This window comes from Anolis sagrei, chromosome 5 (assembly GCF_037176765.1).
Source record: "Anolis sagrei isolate rAnoSag1 chromosome 5, rAnoSag1.mat, whole genome shotgun sequence".
Taxonomy (NCBI): Eukaryota; Metazoa; Chordata; class Lepidosauria; order Squamata; family Dactyloidae; genus Anolis; species Anolis sagrei.
Window position 1 is genome coordinate 109,292,478 of NC_090025.1, and position 18,763 is coordinate 109,311,240.

Here is an 18,763-nt window from a genome sequence, read left to right on the forward strand (position 1 = left end):
TTGGCAGGGGGTTGGACTGGATGGCCCATGAGGTCTCTTCCAACTCTTTGATTCTATGAAATGCATGTATTGTAAAACAGAAAGAGGGCATTCAAGGTGCGCCAAACTCTTTAAACAGAGGGCCAGATCACAGTCCCACAAACTCTTGGAGGGCCAGATTATAATTTGAAAAAAGTATGAATGAATTCCTATGCACACTGCACATATCTTATTGTAGTGCCAAAAAAAACCACTTAAAAACAATGAAATAATTAAAATGAAGAGCAATTTTAACAAATATAAACTTATTAGTATTTCAATGGGAAGTCAATGGCCAGAGTGAAGAGAGGGGGGCAAGGAAGCTTTTAAACAGAGGCTGGATGGCCATCTGTCAGGGGTGATTTGAATGCAATATTCCTGCTTCTTGGCAGGGGGTTGGACTGGATGGCCCATGAGGTCTCTTCCAACGCTTTGATTCTATGATTCTAAGGGGACAGTTCCACCTTGTCTCCTGTGCTATGCTAATAATATAATATAATATATACATATAATATTTATAATATTATAATGTAATACAATTTAATACTAATAATAATACGATATTATAATTATATATTTTTATTACATGTAATAATACTAATAATATTACAATATAATGGTATACTGATATTGTACTATGCTAATAATATAGTATATTGTATGTATATATATCTTGTAAGCTGCTCTGAGTCCCCTTTGGAATGAGAAGGGCGACATATAAATGTCTTTAATTAATTAATTAATTAATAAGCGTGGGTCTACTTTTGACTGATGAGATAGCGTTGTTGTTGGTGTGTGCTTTCAAGTCAGTTCAGACTTAGGTTGGCCCTGAGCGAGGACTGGGTAATTTTATTTATTTATTTATTTACAGCTTTTATATTCCGCCCTTCTCACCCCGCAGGGGAGTCAGGGCGGATTACAGTGTACACATATATGGCAAACATTCAATGCCAATTTTGACATACAACATATAGCGACAAACACAGAGGCTATTTAACTTTTTCTGGCCGCCAGGGGAGCTGTCGCTTTCATCATCCATCTGCGACACTGATTAAGTACTTCCGCATTCCCCGCATGCTTTTTGCAGGAGTGCTTTACTGGAGTCTTTTTATGGCCTCATAAATTAGTTAATTTAGCCTCCGCACACTTTAAGGTGGTACCTAATTTTCCTACTTGACAGATGCAACTGTCTTTCAGGTTGCAAAGGTCGACAACAGGCTACACAATTGGTTGGAAACCCACTCCAACCCAGGCTGGCTTCGAACTCATGACCTTTTGGTCAGAGTGATCTTAATGCAGCTAACACAGGGGTTTAACCCACTGCGCCACCATGGCACATAATATATGTGTCTATATGTGGTTATATATGTATAGCTATATGTGGTTTAGTTACATTGAACTGCATGATATGAGTCTACACTGGTCATATAATGGAGTTTGAAACTGCATTATAAGGCAATGTAAATCCAGCCATAAATGCAGCCTCAGTAAACAAGAGCATAGGTGGGATTTCAGTAAGGAATGATCTATCTCAATAATACCCCACAATGTTATCTGGAAATGGTACAGGACACCAGCTCAACTCGCAAATATAGGAACAGGACTAAGTTCATTGTATTGGCACTGTAAAGTAGAGAAAGGCTGGGTATGCACATACGTGGTAGGAGTGTTTAATTGCAATAACTTTTTGGGATAAGATAATTTTTTAAAAAATGGGGAAACTTTTCAAAATAACAATCCAAGTCAATTATGTTGATGGCAAGCACAGGGAATAAAACATTGCTGAGAAGAACCAAGATTTATTTAAAGCAATGATTTTGGCAGGAAAGGCGGTAATAGCCTGGGGATGGAGAGATAAAAAAGGGAATCTCGAAAATTGGAATAACTATTAATTTGAGCAAGTCCAATCAGTTATTACTGCATGTTTAACCCAAGAAGGTTCACAGGAGGACAAAACAAAAGAAATTAAAGATAAATTGGCAATTTCTATGAAATAGGTACGAGTGAAATCGAGGTGGAATTTAAAAGGGTCTGGCCCTGAAGGAGAGACCCTGCGGACCCACCAAAGAGGGCTCGCTACAATGGTGAGAAAACAATTTAAAAGGTTTTTCCTAAGTTCCCCAAAGAAATCTCACCAAAGTTGAAGGAAGCGCCACCGAGATGATTTTATTGCGGTTCAGCTGAAAAGGATGCAAAGCAGCAATATTTCGCCAAGCTAAGCATGCATGAGTACAAATAAAAGCCATTTTTATAGAAAAACAGAGTTGTCCGGTTTGAATCTCCCGCTCCCCGCCCAGCTTGAAGGTGATTGGCTGGCACTTCAACAGCTGGGAGGAGGCTTTTCCGCCCCTCAAGCGCCTGGGCCAATCACAAGGCTTCCGCTGCGTGCCTGGGCCAATCATAGGGCTTCTGCCGCCTCGGTGCCTCAGCGAATCAGGAGAGAGGGAGGCGGGACAATGCATTATTGAGTGGATTATGGAAATTCAGGAAATGTCCAAGGGGCCGGCGAGTCCTAAAGGCCTGCGAGATAGTCTTTCTATTGTTCTGAGTGGCTGCAATAAACATTGATATCAGGCAATACTGCCATAATCCGGATTTTCTTCCAGGCTGTGACATGGGGACAATGGGGGAAACTTAGGTGGATGTCTTAGTGAGAGAGATTGAATGGGTGACAGATCAGGACGTGAAACGGCTTTCCGAAGGCCTTCCTTTGTCCTAGTTGAGATTTAATCAAAATTGCCAAGCGGCCGTTTCCTCTGGTGGCCAAAACCTCCGATGCCAGAGGTCACGATCCTTTGTTATAGCCCATGCAAAGAGTGTCTTTTGATAAGGGTTCTTTCAACCATTAATTTCTTCCTTTCCAGGGCCAGGGCGGATTCCTTATATTTTTTTATACATTTTTTCCAAAGGGGAATGGGGCAAAAAGGGTCAGGAAAAGGTCAGATACACAGGGAGGAATATAGAAATATAGAAATAATGTTATAGAAAATATACCCACTTATCCCTCCCACCAGAGTCCCATAGAAGTTCAAGAGAGTGTAAAGGGAGATGGTTTCTTAGTCATAAATGTGCTACCTTCTGCTATAGATGAAACCTAGGGTATAAAACCTTGATTAAATGTACACACTACCTAACATGGGAAGGGTCCTTGTTGTTGTTAGTGTCTTGGCAAATTGACCAAGGCTTAACCCTTATTATCCAGTCTGGTGTCCTTGTCCTTAGCAAAACTATAAGTTACTATCTTTTATTTGGCGGGGGGGGGGGGGTCATGTTCAACTTCAGGAGAAGCCAGCATAGATATTGTACAAAGATTAAAAAGGTTGTGTTCGTGGTTAAAATAAAGATATAGAGAGAAAGGTTTCCCTATCCACAGCCCGGATTTCACTATCCGCAGCTGCTTTAAATTGCTCGATTTCAATGCTATTATCACAATATGGACTTTGGGTTCTGTAGGTGAGTTACACATAAAGAACTGAGCATGGTAAAGGAGGGAAGTGCACAAATACACGGTGCTCTTCAAAGCCTTCTTTCCCTGAATAAATTGAAAAACCTCCTTCTCACAGTTTAATATAAATTGTCAAACTGTTTCTGCCACCTCCTCTGTAGTGGATGTCATCCAGGCCAGTAAAACCATTAGTGTTTATTAAAGATAGCAAACTAAAATAATAATTTATAAGAAGGCACATTCGCATTTCCAAGCAGGCTTATGCTTCCAGCGCTAAATTGCAGGGAAAGCGACTGGTTTTCTTAGCTGCACCTAATTTGCATCCTCATTTATGTCCAGATACTTGCTCATATAGCAAGCCCAGGCATCCAAGAAATATTGTATGTCTATTTCAGTTAATAGTCTTAGAAAGTCATCTCTGTGGGAGGGATGACAGTAATGACATTTAGAAAATCCTAACTCAATAGGATGGCCATTTCATGCCATGCAACCGCACATTCTAACATGTTTCTCGCTTAGTTTGCTTTCAGGCAATTATGAGAGACTTCTTCGGAAACTAAGTAAACAGCCTTTGCAGCTAGACATCTTGCAGGTCAAAAATGGATGTCATTTGAATATTTAAAACAGGTAAAGAATTTGAGCCTTTAAATGAAACATTAGTAATGTAACGGATATGGTGTTACACTCTCAACAACAAGCACCATTGCCCTGCAGAAGGATGAAGCTCTTTGTTGCTGTTGTGGATTATTGTAGGGAATGTACCTGTTGGAGCCAATCTTCTTTCTTCTTATTTTGAAAAAGGAGGAACCGTACACTGACATGTGCCTGGGAAAACATGCCGCATAAAAGGATGTTTTTGAAACCATTGAGATCGCCTGTGAAAAATCCCTCGCCTACGGCTGAGAGGCCTTGAAATACTGCTTCTCCAAGCCACTAGAATGCCTGGCTGCTTCAAACAGACCGTGTTTGCTTTCATCGCTGCATTGAGCTTTGCATCTTTTATCTTGATCCTCATCGCAATGGGCACTCAGAAATGGATGACGGCAAAAATCCTTTGCAAAACAGGAGCCGAGCTGGTCAACGCCACAGACCCAGAGCTGGTAAAATTCATGGGGGAACTTTACTACGGACTCTTTGGCGGTGGCAAAATGCGACAGTGTGGGTTAGGTGGGAGGCAGTCCAGATTCACCAGTAAGTAACATGTTGGTTTCATTCCGAGAATGTATTCATACATGCATGTGTTTGCTTCTGGTGCATGTAAAGCAACTTTTGGGACATCTGGTTAAGAGCCCCTGAAATACTATCTGAAATTATTTTAAAATTGGTGTGGGAATTTATAAGTGAGGGGAGGACTCATTTCTCCTATTGGTCATGCAAAGAGGAAAGGTGTGGTCTAAAATTATTCCATTCCCCAGGAGAGGGGCCAAACCATATGGAAAAGATGAAGCAATTGTACAACCCAACAACAACAACAAATATTGATATCCAAGGCCTATTCCTGGGGTTATTTTGAGGACTTATTTAAAAAATTGCATTGGATATCCCATATCAACTCTCATTGCTTAGATATTAGTAATATGGTTTTCTATGGGCGAGCAGATGGCAACTGGTTGATGACATATGTTCTGTATCTCAAAAACTTGAGCTGATAAGGGAAAACTGCTGCCGTTTTTGGAATCAGTAGTCCAAATATACCCAGTACTATTGCACAACCATGTAGGACTAATTACAGTAATGTTATTGGTGAGGAGCCATTGAGAACTGCATGGAAACTTCAGTTCATGCAGACTATTATACCCACTAGCTTTATAATTGGTGCTCCTTCCACACAGCGGAATAAAATCCCACATTTTCTGCTTTGAATGGGAATATATGGCAGTGTGGACTTAGATAACCCCGTTCAAAGCAGATATGGTGGGATTTTCTGCCTTGATATTCTGGGTTATATGACTGTGTAGAAGGGCCCTGGGACTACATACTGAAGTCATTTTAACCTCACTGCTTAGAGACCTCATCACACTAGAGAATGAATCCACTTTAAATCCAGTTGCTGCCTCTGCAGAATTTTCTGGTTTGTAGTTTAGGAATGAGCCGTTAACAGCAACACTCCCTCACAGGAGTTGCTCATCAGTTTCTGAGAATCCTCAAAATACTTCCAACCTATTAATAGTATCATTATCATTATTATTTATATGCAGCTTTTTCTCCCTTAACAGAGACTCAGCATGGTAAATAATACAATATACACACACACACACACACACACACACACATACACATAATAAAAGTGAAAATTGTGTATGTGGCCATGGTGTCTGCTTACACAGACAGCTTTCTGCCTTCACAAAGAGCTATAACCCACAGTGCTGAAGAGCCACCAAAAGCCATCCCCTCCAAGGACATTTCAAGTTACAGCGGGCGTCATGTCTCCCAAATATTCCCAATGTCCTCCCCAGATACCATACTGCCTATCACCCAAGGAATGCTTTCATCTGGGGACAATGTTTTTCCTCCAGAATGGACATCTCAGTGTTCCGTTCTCTCTCTCCGTTGGTGTGGAATTTGCATGACCCCACCCACTGTCTTCCCCTTTACCCTTAACTACCCTTTCCTATGGCACATAACAAAAACTTGGGCACTGCTGGGTCCACAAGCTAGTATAATATAAAACTTAATGACTCTAAACACGAAAAGGGAATTAAACCAAGCACTATTAAATATGAATAATTAAAACAGTTTAAAACATTTAAACTCCAAAATAGATGATGATGATGATGATGATGATGATGATGATGATGATGATACAACTTTATTTATTTATATTCCGCCCTATCTTTCAAAGGAATTCAGGGCAGATTCCAATCACAAAAAAGGAAAACATTCAATGTCTGAACATAACAACTAATAGACACATAATAACGAAAATTAAACTCCACAGCATATAAAAACAAATTATAACTTAGCAAATTAGAATAAGATTTAAACATAACGTATTATATCAAACATGGAAAAAACATAAACATAAAAACAGAAGTACATTAAAGTACATTAAACACTTAACAGCACTCCTGGCTCGGTCTATAAAATTTTCTTCTTTAAAAGCCAACTTGAAAAGAAAAAAATTAACTTGCCACTGGAACAACAGGAGGGAGGGGGCCATTCTGGCTTCCCTGGGAAGAAGGGAGTTCCAGAGTCCATGGGCTGCCACTGAAAAGACCCTGTCTCTCGTTCCCACCATCCAAGCTTGTGATGAGGGTGAGAACGAGCAAAGGGCCCTTCCTGAAGATATCAGGGCCCAGGCAGGTTCATACTGGGAAGTATGAACTTGCCTGAGCAATACAGAGCTTTGAACACCATGTACCAGTGTTCCCAACCTTTGGTCCTCCAGGTCTTTGGGACTTCAACTGTCAGAAGTCCAAACCATTTTGGCCGACTATCAGGAATCTAAAACACCTGGAGGACCATTGCCAAACACCATGTGGAACCCAGCAATTTTAAGGAACGTGTTTCCACTGTAATCTATATGTACATGAAGATAGCAGGTGAAATATCTTCTGTTGAGCTGTGCATTGACTCTTTTTTTCAATAGTGATATTTTACCTGTGGGCATCCTTCCCTAGAACAGGTCACGTGGCAATGCATCCTTTTGCCAGGTGAAGATATTTTACCCTATACTTTTAATGAGCCATACTAATAACACCATAAATGTGCTTTTAAAAATAGTGGGGTATGGTAATCCTGCTTTGGCTAGATCCCTACTGATGCGGAGCATCTCCCCCCCAAGTATTTGTAGTTCGCCAAGGGCCGGACGATGGATTCTGCCGCTTCCTGACCCAGCACACATAACTGGGTTCCTGTTTCCTCTTTGTGAATTCTCTGGCTTGTGCACTGGACTATGGACTCTGCTACTACCCAACCCAGCTCCCCCTTCAGCTCCAGGTCCTGTTCCCAGAAGGAGCCAATCTTCTGTTGACCAACCCGGACCTTGGACTGATCTTCTGATGGCCAGCCTGATGCATGGACTGGCCCCTGCACCCAAAACCCTTCCGTCCAGACTTTGGGACTTCTAGTTCTTTCCTCTCTTTTTATGAAATGAATAAAATATTTTCTTATTACTGTGGATTGGGGTTGGGATGGGTGGTGGGTGGTGATATATGGAATGCCTGTATACTGGTGATGCCTGTGGCCTATGAAAATGAAATATGTAACCCTTATGGACTCCCCTGTGTCTTCCCCTCTTGACCCTTCACCCAAAAAGAAACCAGCAAGACCAGGAACTGCCTGGGGACAGAGCCCAAGCCTCTTTCCCCCAAATCACCCATTGATTGACTCATTTTGCATGGACAATGCTGCTGGCCCCAACCCTAGCCCTCGGAGCATGGCCAGCGAAGGAACAAGGGTCAGCAGAGCTTCGGAAAAAGAGACTGATTAATTCACCCAGATATTGTTGACCCTCCGGGTGGTCCGATATTGATCTAGCCTATTCAAATTCCCTGCCAGACTCATCAAGGACAGGAAAGCCTTTGTTTGTCAAACATCTGGAGACATTTTTCCTTTGTTTCGCTGAGCACATGGCATTCCTTTGTCTGCAGATTCCTTTCCCAGATTCCTTTGTGCTCCCTCATCCCGCCCCCATTTCTCCTGATTGGCTGTCGCCACCATGTGACAGAGGTCTCTCCATTGGATCCTACAGACCACTGGAGCTTCCTGATTGGTACAGAGGCGCCAGGGGCGGGAGGGCTGCTTCCCAGGTGTCCGCCCATCACCCAATCACAGCGGGGAACATCAGAGGAGCCGGGGCAGGAGGGTTGAACTCTGGGTTTTCAAAAATTGTATAAATATGCCTGCATCACTGTACCCCAGCATGCTTATGGTGGAAATATCCCTGTAACGCATCCTTTTCAGCTGAATCGCAGAAATAAACGCTTCGGTCGCTGGATACCTCTTCAGCCTCTGGTGGGATTAATTCTTAATATTTTGCGCTTTGGATTGGCTTTTGCTGGCAGCTCACCAAGGTCAAAGACCCCCTTTGCGGTCTTCTGGGGCCTTCCTCGCTGGGAAAGCCCCCCAAAAAGAGCTCGATATCACTACCATGAAGGCGAACTGATGGCACCTTCTACACAGCTGTATAAATAGTACAGATTATCTGCTTTGAACTGGATTATCTGGCAGTGTAGACTCAGATAATCCACTTCAAAAAGAATAATGGGGACTATCTACCTTGATATTCTGGATTATATGTCAGTGTAGAAGGGCTCTAAGGCCCTTTGTACACTGCCATATAAAATCCAGATAATCTTTGAACTGGATTATATGGCAGTGTACACTCATATAATCCAGTTCAAAGCAGGCAATATGGATTATCTGGTTAGATAATCTGGATTATATGGCAGTATAGAAGGTGCCTAATGGAGTTTTAGGAGTCCTCTTTTCTCATTCTAATCTCATGGTGTGTGTATCATGTGGAATAGCTTGACACAACTTTAATTGCCATAGCTCAATGCTATGAGGTTATGGTAATTGTGTTTTACAAGGTCTGTAGCCTTCTCTGTCAAAGAGGTCTGGTCCCTCACCAAACTACAAATCCTGGAATTCCATAGCACTGGGCCACAGCAATCAGGCTGCATTGATACTAAAGTGTAGATGAGCTTAAAGTCAGGGATTCCTACCTTTCTGACTGGGAAGAAGCTCCTGTTTTACCTCCCTTGGATCCTATATACCTGGGAGATCCTGCAATTAAAATCCAGCTAATACCAAGGACTCAATGTACACACTGTATTTCCCCTGGAAATTGCTTTTCAGTGCTTCTGAATCGGGTTTACACTGTAATCAACATCAGTGCAATAGATCCATTCCTTCACTTCACTGGAATTTGAGTAAATGGCCTGTTAGTAATAGAGCGTAACTGTTTAAAAGTTAACCGTGAGGTGAGATGCTTTGTTGCGTCCATAGAAAGGAAGAAAATTGCTCTTGACTCAAAGATCAGTTCAGACATGCACACCGGGCTAAAATGCCTACATAAATCAAATTATGATTTGTTGTGCAAGCATCCTGTTTTGCTTAATTTATATAGAGTTACTGGTAAATCCAACAATAGTTGTATCTAGAGTTGCAGTTAATAGGGTTTAAATGTATTGTCGAAGGCTTTCATGGCCAGAATCAGTGGGTTGCTGTAAGTTTTTCAGGCTGTATGGCTATGTTTCAGAAGCATTCTCTACTGACATTTCACCTGCATCTATGACAGGCATCCTCAGAGATTATGAGGTCTGACTTAAACAAATTTTGTGGAACAAAATCCATTGATAAGTCCAGAGGTCCTCAAACTTTTTAAACAGAGGGCCAGGTCACAGTCCCTCAAACTGTTGGAGGGCCAGATTATAATTTGAAAAAACAAACAAACAAAAAAAATGAATGAATTCCTATGTAAACTGCACATATTTTATTTGTAGAGAAAAAAAACACTTAAAAACAATATAGTAATTAAAATGAAGAACAATTTTAACAAATTGTTATTAGTATTTCAATGGGAAGTGTGGGTCTGCTTTTGGCTGATGAGATAGAATTGTTGTTGTTATTGTTGTTGTGTGCTTTCAAGTAGTTTAAGACTTAGTTTGACCATGAGTGAGGGCTGGGTAAATGACCTTGGAGGGCTGTATCCGCCCCCCAGGCCTTAGTTTGAGGACCCCTGGATAAGTCCATTGGACAAATGTTAGACCTATCTGCAGAATTCAGATTTTTTTGGTATAGTATTTTTGTATGTATGGTCAAACTTCATAGCATCCTTTTGCTCTCCTACGTTTGTTAAAAGAAACACCTCAACTTTGTTTACTTTCTTTGTCAGTATTTCCACACTTGGTGAAAAAGCTGAACACATCCCTTCACGTGGTGATTATTCTCTTCCTTTGCGTGGCGTTTTCTTTCGCTCTGGTCAGCTTGGGATTCTGCGTCTTAAACATCCTCAAAGTTCCCTACCGGGCTATTAAAGGTCCAGGAGGAATCGCCCTGTGGAATGTCCTTGCAGGTAAAAGTTAACTGCATACACAAAACGCTTATTTGGATGTGGCTGGGCAAACATGTGAGAGGCCCTCATACATTTGAAGGCATAATTTACAATCAGAATTTAAAGGATGTACGGTAATTGATTACATTCCATTCAAAATATTGGTATTGACCATCTAACCAGTATACAGGCAGCCCTCAAGGTATGAACAAGATAGGTTCTGTAAGTTTGTTCTTAAGTTGAGTTTGCATGGAAGTCAGAACAGGTACATTTTAAAGTGTAACTCTAACCATATATGTATGTATATGTGTGTGTGTGGTAGTGTGTATGTATATATATACATATATAAGCTTTGGATGTGTGTGTGTTTGAATGGCGCTCCCATTGATGCAGCAGGTTAAAATGCTGAGCTGCTGAACTTGTGACCGAAAGGTTGGAGGCTCAAATCCAGCTAACAGCAGGCTCCCGCTGTGAGTCGATCAATAGGTACCACTCTGAAGGGAAGGTAACAGTGCTCCATGTAGCCATGCTGGCCATATGACCTAGGAGGCATCTACGAACAATGCCAACTCTTTGGCTTAGAAATGGAGATGAGCACCACACCCCAGAGTCGGGCACAACTCGATTTAATATCAAGGGGAAACCTTTACCTTTACCTTTAAGCTTTGGAAATTATAGGGAAGGATGAACACCCCTGTAGTGTTTGTTTTGCTGTTTGTGCCTCTGTTCAGAAGATTTCACCTCATTTTCCATCTCTGTGATAATTGGATTTTGAAAAATGCGGCTTGTTGTGGAAACAAGGATTGGTGATAAAGCTTTAATGGAAACACCTTTTACCCATGATAAGTCTTTTCAGAGTGATTTTCCCTTCCTAAGGGTAGATTTCTCTCGTCTCCTGTAGTCTCACCCACGTTCTTAACTATGAGTAGTTTGTAAGTCTCATTTGCAAATCGGGTATTGCTTGTATAGTGAAATATTTAAATCCTACTCATTATCATGGGTTTTCAGGCTTGCATATCGTATGACTAATTTTTAAAACATACACAATTTAAAGAGGAAACATATTAAACAAGTAAAACAACTTTAACAACTTTACATTTCAATGTAAATTGGTCCCCCAAGGCTATAACAAAAAGCCATCTATTGCTAGGTTGTCAAAAAGAAGCCAGATTTGGTGTCGAGACTTTCAACTGAGGTGCCATCTACACAGTCATATAAAATCCAGGTTATATGCTGTGAACTGGATTAAATGGCAGTGTAGACTCATATAATCCAGTTCAAAGATAATCTGGATTACCAGTTTAGATAATCTGGATTATATGGCAGTGTAGAAGGGGCCTTCTCCCATTTCCTCCCATTTCATATTTCCCTCATTGATAGGATGCTGGGTGAGACTACTCCTGCAAACCATAATTCTCAGGCAGGCATATATAGAGCATTTCTTATGAACACACCATGATGTTTTCCTACAAGTTTAATTGCACACCAGTTTATATAGTGCAAAAATGGATGAGAACTTATTCATCATAGCAGGTCCACTTTTTATTTTGATAATTAGAAACTATTTTTCAATATCAGGGCATGCAAGTAGAGGTATATCCCCATTAAAAAAGTAGATGTGTTTCTGGGAATTACTTCTTTAAAAAGAACATTTGATCATAAAGGCAGGAATAACATGGAAAGAATAGGAACAGATTCTTGCACCACCAAAAAAGAAAAGCAGCTAACCATGTTTCAAACAAACCGTTTCTTAAAAAAAATAAAAATAACGAGGCATACGAAAATGAAACAACCGAATCATATAAGCCTCTTTTAACTAAGCAAAAGGAGCTTTCTCTAACTTTATTGCATTTACTGTAGACACGTAACTGAAACCCAGCACTCAAGATTTGAGTATTTCCAGCCCTCCCTCCTCATCCTTCCAGTACTGATGCTGCTAAAAGAACTGTCAGCTGGACAAAAGGAAAGGAAAGGAAGAAAAGGAAAAGCGGCAAGAAAAGCCTGTGTAAAATGGATCTTCTCTGTTAGAGGCTTTTAAAACCAAGATGTGCCCATAGTTTCCCTTGCAAAAAAAGCAAAAAAAAAAAAAAATCAGTGTCAGATAACATTCTTAGATATTGATTCTTTGATGAATTCTGACAATATCCCTGAGGATTACCTGGATGGAAAAACATTTGGGCGTCCCCTGGGCAATGTCCTTGCGGATGGCCAATTCTCTCACACCAGAAGTGATTTGCAGTTTTTCAAGTTGCTCCTGACACAACAAAAAATCTGGTTGTAGACCCTTTTTTCTCATCTGATCAAGGTGATGGATGCCTGAGAAGCTGGGTCAACAGAAGACCTTGCACAATAGGCCATGTTTCTGCTTGATGCAAGTGACAAGATGAAACCCCATATTGTATGTACTGTCTGAAGGCAGCTGGGATGGCTTTTCCAGTATTTTGATGGAAAAACATCCCCAATAGCAACTGAGGAATCAAGGCTAGTTTTAAGAGATAGAAGATGGGGAACGTGGTGCACATAACCGTGTCCTTTAAAACCTTGTTGTGACACTCTGCCTCTGTGGCATCGGCTGGCTGAAGAGGCCCTAGTAAGCCTCTTTCTAGAGAAAACAGCTAGGTCTTTGCTTAATTAACTGTCCTAGCTTAATTAAGTTGACTCAGCATCCACTTGCCAGACATCCTTTATCCTGACATTGCAAAACCACTGATAAGGCTTTGTTTCTAAGCATTGAACCACTCTCGGCTGAACATGTGAACTGGCCCCATTGAAATGCCATCAGCTCCCCACAGCCATTACAGTTAGGGGCAAAGGACCCCCAGGAAAATAAATTCTCTAGGATTCCCTAGTTTCTTCAGCATGGCTCTTATGGTTAACTTTCACAAGATCTTCACCACAGAATTGCATGTGAGGACCTACAGATTCACAGCAATGACATTTTAATCAAATCTGCAAAAGTCAGACCTACAAATGAGAACAGCCAACAGGATACTTCATTTCAGGTGACGGTGGGTGGCAAATTAGATTTCTCTGTGGTTAATTCTGTTATATAAGAGTTGGTCTATTGTACTAGTATTAATAGTAACAATGATAATGCTAATAGAAATAATAATTTCTTCCTCCCCCCCCCCCCGATCAAGGCAGGAAACAACAACGTATTAAAATAAAACATATAAATAAGTTATTCGGTATTCAGTCACAATTATAGTTGAGAGATGCCATTCTTGTTCTTAAACTGATGAACCTAATTTTTCAGTAGAGCCTGAACATCCCTTATCCAGAGTTCCAATATCTGAAATACTCTAAAACACAAAATTGTCCATGAGTTGCTGAAACAATTATTCCTTTGCTTTCTGTAGATTTCAATGTACACATTGTTTCATACACAAATTGAGTAAAAATTACCTTCAGTCTAAGTGTATGAGGCACACATTAAACATCATTAATTTTGTATTTAAACTTGAGTTCCATCTCCAAAATATAATTTATACATCTATATAAATAAAAAGGAATCACTTTGATTCCAAGTATTTCAGATAAGGGACACTCAACCTGTGTAATCGTATCAGAGGATAGAATGATTCTAATAAAACTTAATTTCTTCAGGACTCTTAACATGACCATCAATTCAAATACAATTTCTTAGAATACACCTTCTTTGATTAGAAATCTATTTGGAAATATATGGATAGTATGATTTTTAGATTCTTCAGAAATGTCCTTTGACAACTAGTCATCAGAGAAATGCATCTAGTGAGTCCTTTTTTTTGGGATACTATTTATTTATGATATTTATATGCTGCCCTTCTCGCCCCAAAGGGGACTTAGGGCAGCTTACAAGTCATATGTACATACAACATACTATATTATTAGCATAGTACTAATACATCATTCATAATATTAGTATTATATAATATTATATTGTTGCTGGGGGAGGGGCTCTGATGTCACAAGCAACAAAATGGAACTGTCTTCTCAGCTCTCTTCTTTACTCTGGCCCCAGAGCGGCCGTTGGTGCTGGAGGAAGGGCTCTGATGTCACAAGAGACGAGATGGAACTGTCCTCTTGGCTCCCTTCTTTACTTTGGCCCCAGAGCGGCCGTTGATGCTGGGGGAAGGGCTCTGATGTCACAGGAGACAAGACGGAACTGTCTTCTCGGCTTCCTTCTTTATTTTGGCCCCAGAGCAGCCATTGGTGTTGGAGGAAGGGCTCTGATGTCACAGGAGACAAGACGGAACTGTCTTCTCAGCTTCCTTCTTTACTTTGGCCCCAGAGTGGCCGTTGATGCTGGGGGAAGGGCTCTGATGTCACAGGAGACAAGATGGAACTGTCTTCTCGGCTCCCTTCTTTACTCTGGACCCAGAGTGGCCATTGTGCTGGGGAAGGGGCTCTGATGTCACAAGAGACAAGACGGAACTGTCTTCTCGGCTCCCTTCTTTACTCTGGCCCCAGAGTGGCCATTGTGCTGGGGAAGGGGCTCTGATGTCACAAGAGACAAGATGGAACTGTCTTCTTGGCTCCCTTCTTTACTCTGGCCCCAGAGTGGCCATTGTGCTGGGGAAGGGGCTCTGATGTCACAAGAGACAAGATGGAACTGTCTTCTCGGCTCCCTTCTTTACTCTGGCCCCAGAGTGGCCATTGTGCTGGGGAAGGGGCTCTGATGTCACAAGAGACAAGATGGAACTGTCTTCTCGGCTCCCTTCTTTACTCTGGCCCCAGAGTGGCCATTGTGCTGGGGAAGGGGCTCTGATGTCACAAGAGACAAGACGGAACTGTCTTCTCGGCTCCCTTCTTTACTCTGGCCCCAGAGTGGCCATTGTGCTGGGGAAGGGGCTCTGATGTCACAAGAGACAAGATGGAACTGTCTTCTCGGCTCCCTTCTTTACTCTGGCCCCAGAGTGGCCATTGTGCTGGGGAAGGGGCTCTGATGTCACAAGAGACAAGATGGAACTGTCTTCTTGGCTCCCTTCTTTACTCTGGCCCCAGAGTGGCCATTGTGCTGGGGAAGGGGCTCTGATGTCACAAGAGACAAGATGGAACTGTCTTCTTGGCTCCCTTCTTTACTCTGGCCCCAGAGTGGCCATTGTGCTGGGGAAGGGGCTCTGATGTCACAAGAGACAAGATGGAACTGTCTTCTCGGCTCCCTTCTTTACTCTGGCCCCAGAGTGGCCATTGTGCTGGGGAAGGGGCTCTGATGTCACAAGAGACAAGATGGAACTGTCTTCTTGGCTCCCTTCTTTACTCTGGCCCCAGAGTGGCCATTGTGCTGGGGAAGGGGCTCTGATGTCACAAGAGACAAGATGGAACTGTCTTCTTGGCTCCCTTCTTTACTCTGGCCCCAGAGTGGCCATTGTGCTGGGGAAGGGGCTCTGATGTCACAAGAGACAAGATGGAACTGTCTTCTCGGCTCCCTTCTTTACTCTGGCCCCAGAGTGGCCATTGTGCTGGGGAAGGGGCTCTGATGTCACAAGAGACAAGATGGAACTGTCTTCTTGGCTCCCTTCTTTACTTTGGCCCCAGAGTGGCCTTTGGTGCTGGGGAAAGGGCTCTGATGTCACAAGAGACAAGATGGAACTGTCTTCTTGGCTCCCTTCCTACTAGTCTTTCTGGTGAAAACCACGTTTCAGGAACAGGTTTGGCCTCTGTTGGCTGTTTGTGCAGATGGCTCATATTAACGTTCAGTGGTTTTCAAAGGATGCAAAAGCATTTAGTGTTGGAAGTAGCAGCCTTCTCAAGCCTCCACTAGTTATTTGTTATGTATATAGTTGCTTACTGTATGGTATGTGTGTATTGGTTTGCAATTTTACCTGACTTCTTTGTTGTGGGAGGGGTTGAAGATCATATGATCAGAACTGAGCATGTTCAGGATTCTGACTCCATTTTAGTTCAGTGTTTGCTTTAGACTCTTAGAGAGAGTAGAAGCCGTCTTTATGCTTTAGACTTCAATGAAGGAACAGTATGTTTACAGACTTATTAGACTCTCAAAATAGAGAGGTGTTGGGCTATGGAATATTATTTCTAAGGAAAACGTCCTATGTTACCTACACAGGGAAACTACTACAAAATTCCATTCTAACAATTCATAAGCAAAGTGCCTGTATGCTGTATACATGAAATTTTGTAAGTAAACCAGCTCTGTTACTTTGAAAGAAGACTATTTTGTCTCTTGAGAGCATGATTTAAAGGCAAATATATTTTATAGGAGAGTAGATTATTTTGGGCAACTTCAAGAAATACTTCTGAAACTCTGCTGAATATGTGTTTTTGTGCATTGACATGTGTAAAATATGACGAACAAATGACAAACAAACAAACAAACAAATATATAACCAGGGCAATGAGGAGACTAAAGTAATGGTGGTGCGTGCAGCTGAGGCTTGACTTTTATAATGTTTTTACTTGAGGCACTTCTTTTTAAAAGGAGTAACTCAAATCACAATCCTTTCTTCCAATATCTTCAACCGCCTTCTTCTGAGGTAAATCTTCTTCTCAATAAATGGGCATGAGTCTTAATTATAAAGAACTGATCAAGAAAATATTTATTTATGGATTCGCAGGTGTACAACTCTTCATAGTTATTCTGTATTCCTTTAAATGTTGTTACAGTTTACTTTAGTTAAACAGTTTCCAATATAACTCTCAGTATGGCTTTTACCTCCATCAGACTGGTTTTAAACTTATTTCACTGCAAAGTATCTTTCTTTTCTTAAATGACAATTCAAAGCACTGACTTGCCTATTTTTCCCTTTCAGCTATCCCCACTGAAGTTATGGATTTCTACTGGGGTTTCTTTTCCCCTTAGCTCATGAACTAATTACTAATTTAAACAGGTCCAATTGACTCTGAAAACACACAGGCTGGACTTAAACCCCTGGGTTCGGTTTCTCCACACACCAGAACACAGCTTCCACTTTTATCCACTGACTAAAAGAAACTCACTCTTAAAATGCCTGCCCCTGCCAAGTGGCAGTTAGCTCCGCCCCTTTGGCTTCTCTGACTTGGATACATTCTAACAGCCGGTTCCGTCGCTGTAGCAACGCCTCAGCTCAGGCAACACATAAGCTGGCCTGCACTTATCATATCCCAACATCAATAAACACATTTAAAGCATACATTATAATTAGCTATTTCATTACATTATGCCCCTACCCCTAAAATATTGCTGGAGATGAGAGTAAACCTCATTGAAAGCAATATATAACACCTATATCATATATAAACAAGCATATAGATTAACAATCAGTTTAAAAATAGATAGCAGGGACTACCCTTTGTTGCATTCAGATATATTAATAAATGTTTTAAATTTTCTTGCAGGGGTTTTTGCAGTGTTAGCAGTAACTAGCTTCATGGCTGCTGTTGAGTTGCATAACCTTACAGAAAGGATTGCCAATTTCCGGGAAAATGTCTTCCAGTTTGTCATCTTGGAAGAACAGTACCAGCACTGTTTTTGGCTTTGTGTAGCAAGCGCAACCATTCACGGTGTCAATTTGCTACTGGTTGCTCTCAGCTTGATTCACTTCCCTACACTAAAGACCAAGCCAGAAGAAGCCAACGTTACAGCTGAAGACATCATGTACTAAACATCTGCCTCTCACTTGCTTTGTTTTAAACATGTGTGGTCTATTTTAAGTTAATAACACTGGCAAGGGATTACAAGATGTGGAGAAAATATCCAGCAGCACCACAATTTGGATGATTTGGGCCAGTACTGAGGCCCAGGGTACTCTGATCAAGTCATGTATTCCATTATTTTTCTGGGAAGACTGAGAACAGCACAAGTCTCTTGTTTGTTTTTTTTTTCACCTGTTGTGCCAAAACTTTCAGGATCCCAGAACAGAGCAAGAACATTCTTCTTTTGCTTAATGGCATCTTGCCCAGAGACCAGCAAAATCCTGAATTAAGAAACAAGAGAAGAAGTTTACCTCAGGGACGTATTTTTCTCTTCTGCTATAGTCCTAAAACAATGGCACCACATATTGAACTGTCTGGGGTAGTGTAACAATGCTAAATGCAGATCTCCCCATGCAGAAATCTGTATATAGGTCGATGTGAGAAAGACTAAGCTAAAAGAATCCCATCTCTTTTATTGAGATAATGTATGGAGTTTTATTCCGACATGATGTACCCCTGTGGGGTGTGGACCATGAGCTTTTTTGGACAGCTTTTCATAATAAGAGGAAGCAAGCACCAAGTGCTTGGATGTTCCCCAAAGTTTTTTTTTTTCTTTCTGCTGGGTTGGTTCAAATTATTCTCTTTTCCTCCACACAAAAAACTGTGTCTTGATATACCCACATCTG

The 18,763-nt window shown here is 41.3% G+C and overlaps 1 protein-coding gene across 1 annotated transcript; it reads left to right on the forward strand.

Moving 5' to 3' along the window:
- Nucleotides 1–4,198: 4,198 nt before the first annotated feature.
- CLRN2 (clarin 2) lies at nucleotides 4,199–18,217 on the forward strand. Its single transcript, XM_060776148.2, has 3 exons — nucleotides 4,199–4,654; nucleotides 10,305–10,484; nucleotides 17,781–18,217. Exons 1-3 carry the CDS (start codon nucleotides 4,402–4,404, stop codon nucleotides 18,044–18,046), a joined length of 699 nt encoding a protein of 232 aa, XP_060632131.2. The 5' UTR covers nucleotides 4,199–4,401; the 3' UTR covers nucleotides 18,047–18,217.
- The last annotated feature ends 546 nt before the right edge of the window (nucleotides 18,218–18,763 follow it).

Excerpts from the sequence above, each read along its gene's own strand:
- CLRN2 (XM_060776148.2), top strand. The coding sequence starts at position 4,402 with ATGCCTGGCTGCTTCAAACAGACCGTGTTTGCTTTCATCGCTGCATTG. Across the intron at positions 4,655-10,304 it reads GAGGCAGTCCAGATTCACCA|TATTTCCACACTTGGTGAAA; the intron begins GTAAGTAACATG and ends TTTCTTTGTCAG. Across the intron at positions 10,485-17,780 it reads CCTGTGGAATGTCCTTGCAG|GGGTTTTTGCAGTGTTAGCA; the intron begins GTAAAAGTTAAC and ends ATTTTCTTGCAG.